The sequence below is a fragment of the Malania oleifera genome, chromosome 4 (assembly GCF_029873635.1).
Source record: "Malania oleifera isolate guangnan ecotype guangnan chromosome 4, ASM2987363v1, whole genome shotgun sequence".
Classification (NCBI taxonomy): Eukaryota; Viridiplantae; Streptophyta; class Magnoliopsida; order Santalales; family Ximeniaceae; genus Malania; species Malania oleifera.
In genome coordinates this window covers 122,185,698-122,204,338 of record NC_080420.1, presented here as the reverse complement: position 1 = coordinate 122,204,338, position 18,641 = coordinate 122,185,698, and the positions used below count along the sequence as shown (strand labels likewise).

Here is an 18,641-nt window from a genome sequence, read left to right as displayed (position 1 = left end):
TTCCTTTATTTTGCCTCCTTAGAAAATTAAAACAAAGTGTTGACTCTATTTTATAGAATAAAAAGTGATTTAAATAACCAATTGTTTGATTATATATACTTCACTTATTTTTCCAAATGGTCACCAAACTAGTTGGCAACAAAACAGGTCACTTGAGTCCAGCGTCGACAATAGGCAACTAAGAAACAACATATCTATAAGGTAAAAGTTGTTTAAATGAGAATGCTAAGGTGGATGAGTAGTATAAAATTGAAAAGATAAATTAAGGAATGAACACTTTTATAGTAAGTTAGGCATGTAACTAGTAGAAGATAAGATAAGGGATGGGTTGGCTTAAATGGTTTGGATAGGCCAAATAGAGCACCTATGAAGAATGAGCCAGTTAACATTAGAGGTAGAAGGGGTAGGGGCACCTAAAAACACACTTGGAATGAGATAGTGATTAATAGCCCTCAAATTGTCAAGGAAATTGCCCGCAATCATGTAAATTGGCAAAAAAGGATTAGGCTGGGACTTGGAAAATGATTAGGCTAGGTTTGTCTTCTGTTGTTATTGTTGTGGTGGTGGTCGGTTGAGGATATGTGAAGCTGCTGAATCATTTAAATACAAAATCTGTTAAAAAATCTGCCTTGAGGAGAGGGAGCTGTCAGTTCTCCACCTGCAAGGACAAATTTATAAGTCACAGTTTTGAATTTCAGAGTAATATAATCATCCCAAGGTGCTCTGCTTCATTTGTTACATTTGGAGGTCAAGATGAATGGAATATGCAGGAATAAGTTTTCAGCTTGATGACAAACTACAGAAATGAGAAGATACATTAAAAGACACGTTCTTACAACACATTTAAACTTATTATCCCATCCAAACCTTTGAAGTACTTCTACAGTCTGGTAAAAGAAAAAGTTCCCAGTTAAATTCACAGTTCCATACTACAAGAAAAGGTTTTGCACTTCCGTTTGCTCTTTCTTTTGTACTTGGAATCGGCTTTTGAATGTTGACATGAGCTAACAGGAATTGACACAAACAAGGACATGGAAGCTGCTCAAAATGTAGATATGGGGACATCATTTTTTACATTTATGTTTGTAAATTATGCCTAGCCGTGTTTAAGAGTGTGCAAGTGCACAACATGAAGAACCGAAAGAGCTGACTGAAAAAACAGAAAAATATCACTCCCCCATCCACCCCCCCCCCCCCCCCCCCAAAAAAAAAATATATATAATACCTTGTGCTTCTGCACATTCGTAATTAAGTAAATCTGGACAGTTAGAGCACAGGTGGAAAATGTTAGTCATGTTAGACATTGCCTCATTTCATAGTTATCGGAAAATTAACCTCTTATGGAAGGAAATAACACCATAAATATACCAGATTTTCCTCCAAAATTTTGTGGGTAAGAATAAATCTACTAAATAGATTCTAACCTGAGCTGATAGTGCTGTTCCATCCTTGAAACCTGCTTTACCTGTCCCAGCAAGGGTACTAACCCTTTTACTACCTAGATCCAATTTCCTGATCTGAAAAATAAGAAATAAATTATATTAGTTCACACACAACCGAGCAATCTATTATATCAATTTTTTATAATGATCATTCTACAAACTAAAACAATAAACTCCAAAAACAAGTTCTCCAGGACGTTTGAATTTACATGAACTGATAGCAACCATAATTAATAACTAGCAATTTATATAAAAATACGCATAGCGTATATCTACTCAGTTTAAACCTCTTTGTGTAGGGAATCAAAGACCATTTCAAAATAAACATTCATTATCATTAATCTGCAGTAATTAGAAATGATCAGAAGATCAATTCTATTCTCTTTTTTTTTGGGTTGATTGGAGGCCCACACTGGGCCTGGGCAGCAAAAGATGGGGAGATCAGTAGATCTTTAGATAATGTTATCCAGACAACAAAGGAAAGGCTGAAGATCTATAGATCATGTTACATGTATACTCAATAAAAGAATCTCACCTAAATATGTCTTAGTTACTAACTTACTATGTAAGCTTGAGTTTTAATGATTTTATCAGTGTACTAGTGGGACTTAAGGCTTGGTTTGGTGTTGTTGTATACACTCCACCATATAAAATAGCAATGCATCTCATACATTCACCATATGATCCCAACCAACCCTTTTAAACCCACATGAAATATCATTAGGTATCCCTGACTTCGGAATAATTTAGGCATAGCACTGACCAAAGACAAGATAAGGGCAGGGCAACTTAGATGGTTTAGGCATCTGAAATGCAGGCCTAGTAGAGCAGTTGTGAGGAGTGAGTTAGTTATTGTTTCTAGCATGAAAAGGGGTAGGGGTAGGCCTAAAATAACTTGGAATGAGGTAGTGACGAAGGTTTTAATAATTAATAGTCCTTAATCTAGTAAAGGAAAATGCTCTCGATCGTGTGAAAAGGAGGAAAAGAATTCATGTAGCCAACCCCACCTAGTGGGATTTAAGGCTTCTTGTTTATCCATGCCTTCGCAATCCTCATTTTCCTTCACATTTTCTAAATTAACACACCTTTTTCCACAAAGCATCAACATTTCACCCATTTCTAAGGTTAAAAGCATACCTTTTGGAAACATAGAATTGCCCTATTCACATACAGAAACCAACCACAGTCAAGGCATATTGTCATAAGATGTTTTAAATGCCTACGATAGTTAAAATAGCATGAACAATCTTAATTTTTATAAAAAATAGATTGTTTGAATCTTTCTCCAAAAAAAGACAAGAAACGCTGATGAACACTGTGATTGATGTAGTCATAACTGCAGAACAAATGAGAATTTAATTTCAAAATCAATGGGCAACAACAGCCTTGGCTGTTATATCATGTGTAAAGAAGAGTATCATTTAAAACATGGTACAAGAGGCAAACTTCACCATAAATCACTGAATTGCAATTCCAAGATAAAATTTACTGCAATGTTCAATGTTTCCTAGAACGCATGCTACATTACTGCAGTATCATCTGCACAATTCAAATACTACCTTGTGGTTGTAAGAATCTGCTATAAAAATTTCTCCATTCTTTCCACACAAGACACCCAATGGATGTTGGAGAAGCACTTCAGTCCCCTTTCCATCATGATCCCCATACTGTGAAGATTGAACACTGTAAGATGGCCATAGATCACATGGATATTGTGAAGCTAGAAATTTTGTGTAAGATGGAAACAAGTATCTTAGTTGAAAATGAAAGTACCTTAAACAAATTGTCTGAAAAAACAGGATCACCACCAGCTAGCAATCTTGATCCTCCAGTTTTCAAATCAAGTGCTCGAATGGAGCTACTCTCGCTATCAGCAATATATATCTCCTTTGAATCTACAATACAATACACACACACATTCAGGTTAGCCTTTATTAAATTCTCTGAAAGATACAAAAATAACAAATATTCCAACATATTACCTGGAGATGATGAAATTCCCGAAGGTTGTGCAAATGATGTACTTGTTGGGCTATCTCAATAAATGAAACAGAAATATTAGTAACGTCAAAGTTTCATGCAGATCAATCTAGCAAAAATAGTACATCAATAAAACGGAATTGTGCTGTTATACATAGGAAAGTGAACAGCAAGAAAAGTAAAAAACGTTGCAGTCATATATAAAATGAATCAAACCTAAGAGTTTTCTCAAAAGAACTAAATGACTTGTGACTAAAAAATCAGGGGGGGGAAATCAAGATTAAGAAGTCCTCAGAAGCAATCCAAACAATTCAATATATTTCCCTTATATTTTCACTTTTTACTTTGAGCCCCTTCCAAAGATAAAATTATTTTCACATTATGGACTATTGTCAAACAAATAGAGTGATATCATTGTAAACAGGGTACTTTGTCAAACTGCTTGAAATGTTCATCAATTGAGAATTCATATCATTATTCAAGCAAAAGCCAATAGTTAAGTGGAGTACTACTACAGTTGGGTCAGTCTGCATAAAGGCTACACATCACTCAACAAAATTTATAACCAGACAGAGTCACATGTGGACATCTATGGGGTTGTGAATAAGAAAATTATGCTCTAAAATAAAATCGTTAACCAATCAATTGGACACTTGATGTAAATGATGAAAACATATATATATATATATATATGTTTATCAAAGCAATACCGAAAACAATATATATATAATTGAAGAAAAAGCAGGCAACTTATAAATAACCAGCCCATTATCATCAATCCATATGTCACCTTAACCCATTCAAGTTTCTTTCATAACCATCGCCGCTAAAAGCTCTAGTAAGTCCATCCACTGTACTGTGTTCCCATATCTGATGTTGACCAGCCATTGCAATGTAAACTGTCCCATTGACAGGCTCAAAGCAGACATCCCAAGGAGAATTGAGTAGCTGAAAGAACATGTAAACAGTCTCACTGCAATGTAAACCTTCTCATCTGGAGAGACTGATGTACGAGTTGATCACTCTAAACAAAATCAGAATGTTATTACACAACAATAAAACACGTCAAACAAAACAAAGCACATCTATATATGACATTAATAAGGACCTTTTTTTCCATAAGGCATTGTGGACACAACCTAAAGTAAACTCCACAAATTTTGCACATATTTTCATTAACCATTATAGCTGCAACCTAAAGTAAAATCCAGAATTTTTCATTCCCAATATTCTTGCCTGAGTGGTTCCCTTTCTCCCCCCTTTGTAGTCAGAGCCCTTGGTTCCGTTTCCAGCAAGAGTTCGAACAGTTTCGTCAACAAAATCAATTTCCCTACAAGAGTAAAAGTGGACCACTAATAAGAAGTTTATGACCACAAAAAATCTATCAATACATAAATACTTCCACATATTTTTAAAACCTCAACATCACCATTAACATGGGCATTTTCTTAGCTATGACTAAAAAAATTCTCACACTGCATTTGGCAGCATGGATTTCATGTCCTGGATTTAGATTTGTGGATTTGAATGAAATTCAATATAATTTTTGTTGCAATTTGTCTAAATCAGTATAAATTCAAATACAAATTTCAAACTCCAAGCTCCCAAACAGAGGATTAATGTAAAGATGTTTCATAGGGAAGACGCCAATTGTTAGAACATGCAACTACTATCTTGGAGCTGAACTGGAGGTCTCAGATTTTAAGCTCTAACTTTTAAAAGGAATCGAAGGGGTTTGGGGTGCAAAATGAGCTACACTCATTGTGTACTCAGGCCCAATGGACCAGAAACTGTAAAGATAAATGCCTTGGACTAGACTCAAAACTTTTCATACATTTTTTTTGGGGAGGCAGGAACGCTAGAATCTCACCATGTCTCCTCTCTCTAAATATCTCCTGCTGTTTAATCCACCAAACCCAAGCAGTTTCCTTCAATTTTGGTTCAGCCAAATACAATTTTCTAGCCTCATTCATGTCATAACATCGAAATAGTACTCCAAAGAATACACCCAATCATGCCATCACCATTAAAACCTGAAACTTCTAGTTTAATTCACCTGCTCAAATTATCATTTCTGCCTTCACGCAACTTAAAAAGTACATCCTGTTTGGTAGGAAAATCAATGGGCCTCTTACCCAAGGCTGCAACTTCAGTTGCTAGCCTATTCAAAGCATTAGTAATAGTCTCCAAGACATTCTCCAGATTTTGTACCCTACTGGAAATAATTCCACTCTTGCAGACAACTCAACATTAATCAACATGCTGCTTTTTAAAAATAATAATAATAATAACTACAAGGACCCTTCCGACAATTTGCTAACAATCCTCAATCTATTCATGCAAACCACAAACTCGAGTCTAAAATTCTCAAGAACAACCTTTAATTTCTCCTTTATTGTAAAGCATCTCTTGGAAATTAAACAAATTCTTATGAACAAGTAGACAACTTACAAATTACAGGTCCGATTTTGATATGCTGATGATTCTTCTAAATGTGTACCAAACTCAAACAATCAACCTTCCTATAAAAAAATTCACAAAATTGCAGGGATTTGTGGGGAAAAATTTAAAATACAGTGCCTAGAAGCAAATATTTACGGCTTTGGAAGTTGCAGAACAGGGGAAAATTTTCCCACACACATGTTGCCAGCGCCAGTAAGGTTGTCGCCGTGTGACCTAGAGGTCACGGGTTCGAGGTGTGGAAACAGCCCCTTGCAAAAATGCAAGGTAAGGCTGCATACTATAGACCCATTGTGGTCCACCCCTTCCCCGGACCCCACATACGCGGGAGCTTTGTGCACCAGGCTGCCCTTTTTTACATGTTGCCAGTGCCAAGGTAGATGAGAGGGTGACAAGTTCAGTGATAGTGACGTGATGAAAAGAGCACAGGAGGTTAGAGATTTTGAAAGGCCAACATCTGGGAAGTCTGGGGAAGTGCATGGGACCACATGCTCAGTCAAACAGTGAAGGGTCCCTCTGTCTCTGATGGTGGTGGAGGTGTCATGAAAATCTAACGGAAAGGGGGTGTTTGAAAACCTGAGGGCAAGACTGTAATTTCCCTTTTTTTTTGTAAAATCTGGGACCGGCAAATAAATACACGTGATGGTGGTGGAGGTGTCATGAAAATCTAAAGTAAAGAGGGTGTTTGAAAACCTGAGGGCAGAAACTAAACACACCTAATAAATTACTAATTAACTAAAAATCTAACAACAACAACAACAAGAATTGAAAAACTGGGGTGTTTGAAAACCTGGGGTGTTTGAAAACCTGAGGGCAGAAACTAAACACACCTAAAAAACTACTAATTAACTAAACAAATCTGGGCCAAAATGATCCATACAAATACCTGCTTCTCATCCTACACCACAAACTTTCCTGTTTATGTTCATTGACCAAATTAAAATTCTATACTTGTGTTCTTTACTTGTATTCTGCCATATACCAGTGCCTTTTTCAATACCAACTTAAATGGGAGAGGTGCCCTCATGAAACTCACTAGCAAAGTCTTGCTGATTCATAAACATCAATATGCACATTTCACTGGTATCTCCCTTCATTCCAACATTCATTTCACAAACTTGAAGCAACATGGATTAAATTTCCATGTACTATAATTTTCCATGTATATGTAAACATCAATTAACATAGCTTATGCATTTTACTTTAAAGCTTTTGGCACCGACCATTCCCAAGTTAAAACCTTAATTTTTCTTGGAGGTAAATTTTTTAGCATGAACCGATAAAATTTGAGCATGAGCATTTTTAAAGAATAAAATCCCACTTTTTTTATCAGAAACCAGAATCTGGTGAAGTTTATTTTTCCTTTCAAATTGCAATAATCCAAATTCACGTAGCCACATCTCTCAAATCAATCAATGTTTGAAACGGAAGTCTATGCAGTGACAGAAAGAAGATAATTGCTCAAACTAAAGTGGGAAAAAATTGTCACCATTTTAACATTGAAATTGAGATAACTAGGGCTGTCAAATAATAAAAGGAAATTTTTGAAGTTGCCAACTACCTCAAAGCATGGTTTTCAGTATCTGCAACATACAGGACATTCTTCTTTGCATTATAAGCAAGGCCCTAAAGAAACACAACCATATTATGTCCAGATCCAACACCAAATATCAAACATGAAACATCCGATGAAAAATTTGCGCAGGTTTGTAAACATGTCCGAATGAAGAAAGTACAGAAAGTATTCTGCTGAAAGATTTTTGCATGCTTCACAGTCCAAAAGAACCATTCAAACTTGGACATGATTCTGAAAATGTTAACTGCAATACTTACCTGAGGGCGATTGAACATGGCATCATCAAAGGAACCATCACGTAAACCCTCCTCTCCAGCACTCCCAATTTGGACAATAAAATTGCCATCCAGGTCAGTTAAAACCTGAACTTCAAAAACGGTATGATGGTTCTACATCAAACCCAGGAATGCATCAAGATAGAATAACATGCAAACAACATCCCTCAAGATGGATAAATAGAGCCAAAAGCCATCCAAAGCATTCAGACAAGGCTTCACTAATGTTATTGGTTATTGGTTATTGGTTATTGGTTATTGGTTATTTGTTATTTGTTATTAAGTATTACTATCTATGTTAGTAACTGCAACTTAGTAAGACTATTATTGTCATTGTGACGTACTTGACATACATCATAAATAGAGAGCAAGACCTACTGCTGTGATTAGGTTTCCCAATTTACACAACAATTTTTCAAACCAAACATTTAAGGCCATTGAAAAACTTTTTCAGTATAGAAGTATCAATATCTTGTATGGGACTTGTTGGACAGTTAAACAATCTTTAGCAACAAGTTTTGTGAGCTAGTTCTTGATTTTTCTTGATTTTCTAAAAACAAGTCACTGGAATGCAATCATTTATATCTTGAGATAAGGGGTTCCAAGAGAGGTATATTTTATATCAGCATCAGGGTCACACTCATGCTCAAGGATATATAGATGCAGATTGAACTGGGTCACCCTCTAATAAGATTCACAATCGGGTATTGTGTTTGTTGGTGGTAACTTGGTATCCAGGAAGAGTGAGAAACAAATTGGACCACTGAGTCGAGTATCCAGCCAAGGCCCACACTACACATGAGCTAGTTTGGCTCAAGAATATGTTAGAAGAACTTGGTTTTCCAGCCTTGACCTGTGTAGCTGCTATTCACATAATCACATTGCCCCAATCAAGTCTTTCATGTGAGAATGAAGCATATTGAAGATGACAGTCATTTTGTTTAGGAGAAACTTGTGCAGAAGCTCTAGAAAGAATTGAGGGAAAATGTATCCTTATTTAGGTTGTGACGTTAGTCTAAAAATATAAGATTGTAATCAAATGCATTTATAAATCTGTAGTCAAGTTGCCGGTAAGGAATCACGTAGCCCAGAGGGAAACTACAACTGCAGGTTTTGCTGCTAGCAACCAATGATATAACCAGACTGCATTGAGAGAAATCCTTCTCTAAAGAGATGGTGAAATGACATAACTTCTTTGGAAATATTTGATCACAGAGAATTTGGATTTGAACTTTATGAGAACACATTCCACATTCAGGAAGCAAGTACTTCAGAGCAGATATCAAGTCATGTGCTGCATTTTTCAGGTGAATGGCTAAAACTTCATTCACTGCCTGGTAAATGCATACTTAAAAATGTATGCATAGGCATGTCTGTGCCAGACCATGCATGCAAAACTGCAGATAATCAAGTGCACAAGTGTGCGTGTGTTTTGCGTGTGTGCATATGTGTGTTTGTGTGGGTGTGTGTGCATGCGAGACAGAGAGAGAGGGATACACACAAAGAGAGAGAGAGAGAGATAGACCATACTATGCGGTTGTGGTTACTGTCTGAAATGAACAAACGGTTGTTAAGGACATCAACTGCTAACTTCCCAGGAAACTTTAGAGGAGATGTCAATAAGCGGGGATCATTGTCCTTCTCCAAACGCAAGGGAATGGGCGCACTGTCTAAGAGTTTCTTTTTACCGTAAAAAAGAAGTGCTGCCTCCACTAAATCATCAAGATCCTTGCAGGAAAAGAAAAATAAAAAATAAAACAAAACACAAAAAACCAAAAAACAAAAAAATTTGTCAAATTTTTGATTGGCAATATTTTATCCATTAGTAAAGTCCACAGCAGTACAACTCAGAAATGCATTAGAGCACACAACTGCAGCAATGCCCAAAAAAATTAAGAAAATACTCTCAAGAAATGCCTTTTCAAATCACCAGAAAGAAGCACTGGAGCTTATATCAAGCAGAAAACATTTACAAGACTTGCCTTTCCAAATGACTAGCAAGTAGCACCGGAGCTTATCAAGCAGTTATCAAGCACATTGAGGGGGCATTTGATAAAATTAAACATTAAGCAGCAAATACTGAATGCAGTTTTGAATCCCTAAATCGGTTTCTAATTATAACTAGAGCTAGTCTTTGAATCTCAAAGCTGAATTTTTTCATCCATTTGGTAACTAATGTCTAATTATATGCATTTTTTTTGTTTTGACCCTCTTAACTGTCAAGAGCAAAACTGTTTGTAAAAATAAAAGGCATTTTCACAAATCAAAACAATTTTTTATTATAGAAAAATAATGTCTCTCAAATATAAAACATAAAAATATTAGTTTAAAATATTTTATTTTAAGAAAATGTTATTAAAATTATATTTTTAATATGCTCACCAAACTCAAAAGCCCCTTTCACACCGATAATTACTAGTTCAGAAACCTCAAAATATTATAGCAATATGCTAATATCTTGTCTTTGGCCGCCCAGAAACACAATAAGCCTGGTATAAAGGACAAGGTTTTGTTACTGCCCCAGTGAGACGTCTAGAAAACAGATGATCCAAGAAGGAACAGAAGTAGTCACATAACAAAAAAGTGTATTTTATATCTGAAGCAAACATACAGATCTAACATATCCAAATTCACATCCAAATAACCAGATCGGAGAATTCAAAAAAGGAGAAACCCTATAAACAGGCAATTTACTAATGAAATTGTATCACTTGGCATATGCAGGAAGTCCTGAAAACATCGAATCAATCATGATCAGATTCAAGAACTAATGAACTGCTTGACGGCCTCTGTGCCCTTTGCGTGCTTAGCCAACCTGCCAGGCAGAACAAGCATCAGATGATGGTAGGCTCTTGTTAGCAAGCAATCTGTGAGGCCTCCTAAGCGAGCTTCTCAAAGATGTGTTGCATGGAGAGGAGGCAGTGCACAGGGCTGTCTTGCATGGAAGGAGAATTAAGCATACCAGGTTGGGTTTGGGGTTTCATGTAGTTTGGGTTTTTTAGGGGCAAATGTGTCAAAATGGGTATGGGCTTGGTGCTGACCAAATCAGCAAGGGGCAGAATCTAGAGGACACTGAGCACCTATTCAAAGGTTAAATAAACAACAGAGACTCATGTGATAGTAGACCATTAGGAGCCTAGCCTCTTTTTAGAGGCTATAAAGTGCAAACAAATGCTCCCAGACACAATTTGAAAATTTGAATGAAGGGGAAATTATTTGATGCTATGAGTGATCCAAAAAAAAATCCATACCACAAAATTCATTTTTCAGTAAAAATTGAATCACACAATGACCCCATAATCATATCACATCTCTGAGGGATATCCAGGCTTTAACTGCACTAGTTCCCTCAACACCCATCAAGGGAAATGTCCACTTCAGAAATTGGTTCAGCCTCTACCCATCAGTTTCTCACATTAGATACTCTTTTCCGCTATTGTTTGCTCAATTTTTAAGATTTTCCATCAGATAAACAATGCTTCTAGAAGGTAGCATGCTGAAGCAAACCAACAAAAGATGCCATAAGTTCATTTTCTTAAGTATTAAATAGACGATCAATTTTTTTTTAAGTTCTCCTCCATATTATTGGAAATTTATAATAATTAGGATTTAACCATACATGTCTCTGTGTGTCCTATTTTGAACTTAGATGATTGTCTTTCATCTATGGGTACTGAACCAAAACACGTTGATGTGTGCATTAAAACTATCAAATTTGAGCAGCATTTCCATGTTAAAACAAGGAGGGACTTGATACAAATGTGAATCTGGTTCTCAACACATCTATAGGGAAAGTTGAGGCAGAAACAAGTACCTGTAGGTGACCTTCGCCTGAAATTTGAGCAAGAAGTTTACTGTTGGGCCCAACAATGGCAAATGTAGGCCATGAGCTTACACCTAGCTCTCGCCAGAAGTACATGTCGGCATCATTGACAACCTAAGTCAGTAAGAAGGCTAAAAATGATTAATTAAAATTCCACTAAGATCTCTGAAATCCCATGCTCTAAGAAGTTCCTGGTAGCGCTTTATGATAAAATCCATGGAATTAAACAATATTAAATAGCATGAATTCAAGGAAAGAACATTGACTCCTGCAAGTTACAACCACCAAAACAGAAAAAAAAAAAATCCTTGTAATTGTTTTTTTTTTTTTTTTTTGGATAAGAGAAAATTTAATTACCAAAACAAAAGGACATTAAAAAGAGAGGAAAACGAACCTCCAAAAAGCAACAAAAGAGTACAAACTACAAACAATTCAAACAAGCTAAGCTAAAGCTACCCTCCACTCTTTTCAAATAACAGAGAGATGGCCCCCAAAAGAAAAAGAAAGGGCCCACAAAGACACTCAAAATTGTCAGTCAGATACAGTGCCATAATTAGTCTCCATAATTAGTCTCTCTAATTATGGCATGATTTTATATTATTGTTGTAGATATTCTGTGATTAGTAGGCTGATTGTAGTTGATATTTTGTAATTAATAGGCTGATTGTAATTGCCTTAATTAGTCTCCTAGATGGCTGTAATCGCTGATTTTTAGCCTTGTAACAGACGTTTCTATTTGCTATATAATACGAGAACCCTCAAAGAGAGGTATTCAATCCAATTGACATGGTATCAAAGCGTTATCTCAATTAGGGTTGTTCTAATTTTCTTTTTGGTTCTTTTCTGTGGGTAGCAGCAATTTCTGAGTCATCGGCAGTTTCTAACTGTTGGCAGTTTTTTTGGGTTTCCGGTCGATGTTAAAATGCTATTCGGCAGTTTTTGTTGGGTTGGGATTGGGTGGTTGATTCTGTTTGCTTCAGAATCTTTAGTGGTTGTCGATCAGTGGTGTTCAGTTATCCTTGATGGTGGCTATCGGCGTTCTATTTCTTCACAATCTTTGGTGGTGTTGATCTGGGGAGAGTTTCTAGTGCATATCTTTGCCAATTCAAGTTTCTAGAGGTCCCATCGAAGGTTGTTGACACGTGAATCAGGTTTTTTTTCTTTTTTATTCAATTTTTTGTTGGGTTTCATCATGTCTTCTAGTGATTCCTTTGGGGTGCATTTTACTGGAAAAAATTACTCTGCCTAGGATTTCCAGTTTCATTTATTTGTTACGGAGAAAGAATTGTGGGGCCAAATTGATGGTAGTGATCCAACTCCTACAGAGCCTAAGGAGTTGGCCAAGTGGAAGGTTAAAGATGCACGTGTGATATCCTGGATTTTAGGGTCCGTTGATCCTCTTATTGTGCTCAATTTAAAGGCCTATAAGACTGTGAAGACTATGTGGGAGTACTTGCTAAAGGTTTATCACCAAGATAATACTGCACGTCGATTTCAGTTGGAATATGAGATAGCTAGTTACACTCAAGGCAATCTCTCCATTCAGGAGTATTTTTCTGGTTTTCAAAATTTATGGGGAGATTTTTCTGATGTGATTTATGTTAGCCTTGTTGGCTACACTATCATGGTCTTATGTGTTTTGATGATATTAACCTATATATGGTTTCTAGTGTTTTCCATCTTTGCAAATCATGTTTAGTATAGGTTCAATGGCAATTACATGAAGTACTAAAATCAGAGGCAATGATCGGACCGAGTTGACGTTTGAATAGGAAGATCAAATAGACACATACTCGGAAAGGACTCAAGCACATCCAAGGAAGCTTAATGTTGTATTATATGTAATGGGGTGTGTGTTTGAGGTAGTTTATGTTTAACTCTTACATTTTGTTTCTTGCATGATTTCTGAGCAAGAGTTGAGCAAATGCATGCATACTAGGACACATGAATTTATTGGATTTAACCTGAAGTCACAAACTCATCTTTCATGGTTTTCAAAATTAATTCAAAGAGTTTGTCAAAACATTCATAAACTCAATTCTGTTTTCCAAAGGGGCAAGTTTTCAACATCTTAGTATTTTTAAAATCTTCATACTTAGTCCCGGTTTTATCAAAATGAAGTTTTATGTCCAAAAACTTCAAGAAGTCAAGCATATTTTCATTAAAGGACATATTGACATATAAGATATCAAAACGAGCTTTCAAATATGTTTTATCAAACAAGATATCTTATATTCATGGGGAAACTCTTTCGGACAAGTATTAAACTTAATTAGACTTAATATATTTCATATACTTTTGTCCAAGAATGTTTTAAGTCATTAAGGCTTTTTGACAAGGAAAAACAAAGCAATCATCGACTGACGTAGTGCAGCCTCGAGTCTTGAACACCCTTTGGTATTTTGGGCATAATTTTTGTTAGAAAAGTTCAAAAAGGACGATCTTGGTGTCACTGGAAAGTTAAGAAAAAATCCCACAACTTTCATGTTGATGACTTTTTCTGATTCAAAACACTCGTCGATGAGTGGGGGCCACTAGTCGACGAGCCCAACGGGCAAAATGACGCTAACGAGCAAAAACGGCTAATTTTGTTTGGGAATTGCTCCCAACGGTCCAATAACAGCTAGTTGGGTATTTTGACTATAAATACAAGCTATTAGGCTTGTTTAGACATGGTTTTGGTGATTTATACGAGTCCATAGTAAAAAATATCATTTTATTCAAAATCTAGCACTTTGCATTTTAGTTATTCATTCCAAGCGCTCAATCTCTTGCTCACTTATCTTGTTTGAATCATTCCTTGAGAGAGTAGTGTGAGGTTTGATTGTATTTGATATCAGCTCATTGTGAGGAGCATTGCTTTGTATTATCCATCATCTTGTAAAAGGTTCTTTGTGAACCGTTCTTGGTGAAATTTCTTTGTGAACCGAAGTGAAGGCTCTTGGTGAGCGTGGTAGGGATTTGTTCCCGAGTGTAGGGATTTGTTCCCGAGTTGTAAGGCTTCTCCTCCGTTAAAGGAGTATCCTTAGTGGATTGCGGAATCCTTGGCTTTGTGCTAAGGCGTGGACGTAGGCTTGGTGTCGAACCACGTTAAATACCAGTGTTAAGTTTTTCTCTCCCTATACTCTTTATTTTGTCTTATGCTTGATTTTATTTTATCTATTGTGATATAATTGCTTGCAATCTTGCCAAGTATTTTATTTTGTAGAGAATTTTTATATCCACAAAAGAGTCCATTCACCCCCCACCTCTGACTCTATACTCCCAGTCATGTTTACCCCCATAACTGGGTTGTGCGGTCCGAAAACTGGATTTAACTAACTGACCGGTCAAACTAAATCAACATACATTATCATTAAGCGAAATTTTTCCTATTAAGTCCTGGCTTGGAACCAGGTGTGCACTCAGGAGAAATCTCCTACTATATATAACCACTCCATAAACAGTGTGGGTGCACTCTGATCCGTTTAAACTTTAAGCTACGGTACCGAGCATTCGTAATTTTCTGTATCCTCCGAGCCATAAGGGGTTTTGAAAACATCTTATTATATAATTTATGCAATTAAAATAATATCATGAAAATCTCATTTTTAATCATATTTTCATGAAATACACAACGTAAAAAATAAACTCATGTCATCTTTACTCATATTTTCATGAAATATGCAACATAGAAATAAACTCATACCATACGATTTTCATGTTAAAAATATTTTCTTGAATAGAAATTAATGTTGTAAAATACCCAAGGGGTTTAGAACATTATTTAACTCAAAAATAAACGCAGGTATATTAAAGATAAAACTTGTATAATAAATATGCGTAAAAATAAACTCGAAAAAATTTTATGAAAAATAACTAACATAATCAAAATTTACTTACTCTTACTTAACCCCGTGAGACGGTCACAACGAATATCTTTAAAAATGAGATCAGAAAGAGTGGGTGAGTGAGAATTTTTAAGTATAACAAAAATTCTCCCTCCACCACTAATTCTTTCACTCACTTATCATTCTCTTCCTTTGGAATTTTTTTGTAAAAAATGAAGATTAAGAGCTTCCTATTTATAGAAAAATTTTAGGAAAGAAAATGAAATTTATAAAAGTGTGGGGAGAGGAGTGAAATTATAATTTTTTTTAAATGAAAGAATGGGCATGGAATGGGCTTGGGATGGGGATGGGGAGAGAGGGAGTAGGAGAAATGGATGGGAAGGGATTTTGCCTGGGAAGGGGTTTTGTCTCCTTTCTGTTTTTTTTTATTATTATTTATTATTATTATTATTATTATTTATTATCATTATTATTATTTTTAAGTTATGTTTTAGTATTTATTATGAAAGAAGAATTAAGTTCAAATTTCAAAAACTTATGTGGGCCCCACACAACTTCGAGACCCAAGTGGGCCCCATGTAACTCCAATAATCATCCCATGGTTTCATGAACTCATATGCACTAGATGTGGAAATACTCACGAGGCAACTTAATGTATTATATAATAATTATATATATTTTATCATATATTTCTACAACGTATGTCGGTCGAAGATATTATTTTACTGTGCATATTATTTGTGAAGAAGCATAAACAGTACAATGAGCACAGTAAGAGTCAATTATCGAATAGATTGTTTATTATGAAGGAAGAAGCCAATTCGAGTCCAAGACTCATGTGAGAATAGGATACCTATATTATTATTATTATTATTATTTATTATATATTTCTACAAATTATGTCAATCAAAACATTATTTTATGCATATATACTTGTTTACGTGTACAAACAGTGTCTACCCTATTTATCCTATGAAATTCCATTTTGATCAGACCGACCTCCAGGGAGCGACTAAGCTGCAATGGTCTCTGAGCACTCGCTAAGACAAGATCTTTCTTAGGCATCAAATATGGAATCAAGGATCCTAACAGATAAACATTTTCGTATTGATACTAACTAAATGACCATTTTTATTATTTTATTGTTATTATTATGTTCTACTTGTATTTACATTTTTGGGGTTATCACATGCTACATGTTCTGCGATTGTCTAGCTTCGTGGGCTTCTGGCTGAGCTTGGTTTTTCTCAATTTGATTCTACTCCTCTTCACGCTGCTAATACAGTGCCATTCAAATAGCTGTTAATCCTGTTTATCATGAGCATACAAAGCACATTGAAGTAGACTGTCATTCTATTCGAGAAGCCTTGGACACTCGGATTATATCTCTACCTCATTTTTCTACTCACCTCTAGATAGTTGACGTCTTCATAAAGGCTATGACACGACAGCGCCATTAGTTCCTTGTGGGCAAATTGATGCTTCTTGATAGGTCAGCATCAATTTGAGGGTGGATGTCAGTCAGATACGGTGCCATAATTAGTCTCTCTAATTATAGCATGATTTTATATTATTGTTGTAGATATTCTGTGATTAGTAGGCTGATTGTAGTTGATATTCTGAAATTAATAGGCTGATTGTAATTGCCTTACCTAGTCTCCTAGATGGCTGTAATTGCTGATTTTTAGCCTTGTAACTGACGTTTCTATTTGCTATATATAATATGAGAACCCTCACAGAGAGAGGTATTCAGTCCAATTGACAAAAATACCACTCTTTCCCATAAATAGCTAGGAGAGATTGAATGATCTTCGAAGGTTCCTGCATTCTTCTCAACAACTCTTCCATTCCTACTCTTCCTAGAAGCCCAAAACCTCACTAATAAGAAATCCCACATTCTACTGAGTGTCACTCAAGCTTCACCAAAGCAAGAGAAAAGAGAATTCCAAAGATAGTTTCCAGTCTTTAGTAGCTTTATCAACTAATCATACATTGTCACGTCTTTTATCCAAATTCCTAAAAATCTATTTTTATAGACATAATTTGAGTGTAAATTTATAACACAGCTTCAATAATTATTGCAAATATTCATTTTTATTGTAAGCCATCACAAAATTATTTTTTAAAAAATCCCTTCCTTTAATTTGGGTTATGTGAGCCAGTATTACTTTTTGTTCCTTTAACTCTGTCTATTTTGAGTTAAAATACCATCATCCATTAATAATGTATACATTTATTTATCTTACATATAGCTTTAATCTTTGTTTACATTTTCATTTCCAAGCAATAGTTTTTTTCTCATGTTGGCTGTTCATACAATATTTGTACTATGAGTAACTAAACTATTGGCTAATTAAATTTGATATTTTTATCCAATAACAAAATTACATCATAATAATAAACAAATGCTTCAAAATAAAAGGATAAAAATATTTTTTAGACTACAATATATAGATTTTATTATAAATAAGCATCTAATATTTGGTTCATTTATTCTAAATGACTTTCATCTCTTAAAAAGAATATTTCTTACCAAAAATGAAGATTAGCCAATTTATAATTTATTATGGAATCTTAGTTCAAATTGGATATTCTCTCACAGCTTTGCCTAGCACCATGTGAGGGCTAAAATTTTACAAGCTTCTTGGGCTAGTTCCATTCGTTTCACAAGAAACATTCCCAGGCAATCCTTTATCTGTTGGCTGGTAGTCTACAGAATCCATATGTTACAGAAGCTGTGGAAATGAGGCAAATCTGAAAGGTACTTCAGCAAATCTGTGTAACTCAGATTCCGGAAATAGAGATCATCTTTTCTTTTGAAGTTTACCTTTTTCTCTCAAAATTTACTGCAAAAACTTTCAGGAAGCTGGGGGTCAAAGGCCTTGTCAGAGGTAAGGGACTCAATTTGAATGATTTTCATCTCCTGGTGGTACTAAATCAGCTTCAAGTATCTTCTGCAGGCTTCATGTATTTCTGTGGTATTTGGAGAGCAAGGAACTGGAACTCTAAACTCTATGAAAATTGCAAAGACTTTTCTAGATGATGATTAAATTTTTCAAAGGGTCCTATTTGATGTTAGGTGTTGATATAAAGGCATAACAGCTTTTGATTCCCTTGTTTTGCTGTAAGCTCGTTTTAGTTCTCTTGTCGTAGTAAGCTAGCTTAGTTATTCTGTCCTGCATTATTCTACCCCTGTGCTTAATATATTGATGCTTACCTTCTTCCAAAAAATAATATAGTACAATGTATGCTCAG

At 35.4% G+C, this 18,641-nt stretch overlaps 1 protein-coding gene across 1 annotated transcript in view; it reads right to left on the bottom strand.

Moving 5' to 3' along the window:
- Window positions 1-18,641, bottom strand: part of LOC131153189 (protein SUPPRESSOR OF QUENCHING 1, chloroplastic) — a 45,974-nt gene that overhangs the window by 9,130 nt on the left and 18,203 nt on the right. The window contains exons 15-24 of the mRNA XM_058105326.1: window positions 11,548-11,670; window positions 9,264-9,461; window positions 7,716-7,820; window positions 7,444-7,508; window positions 4,659-4,752; window positions 4,213-4,370; window positions 3,425-3,474; window positions 3,216-3,337; window positions 3,002-3,109; window positions 1,425-1,517 (exon numbers count right to left, since the gene is read on the bottom strand). Coding sequence (XP_057961309.1) covers window positions 1,425-1,517; window positions 3,002-3,109; window positions 3,216-3,337; window positions 3,425-3,474; window positions 4,213-4,370; window positions 4,659-4,752; window positions 7,444-7,508; window positions 7,716-7,820; window positions 9,264-9,461; window positions 11,548-11,670 — 1,116 coding nt within the window. The remainder of the gene's footprint in view (window positions 1-1,424; window positions 1,518-3,001; window positions 3,110-3,215; window positions 3,338-3,424; window positions 3,475-4,212; window positions 4,371-4,658; window positions 4,753-7,443; window positions 7,509-7,715; window positions 7,821-9,263; window positions 9,462-11,547; window positions 11,671-18,641) is intronic.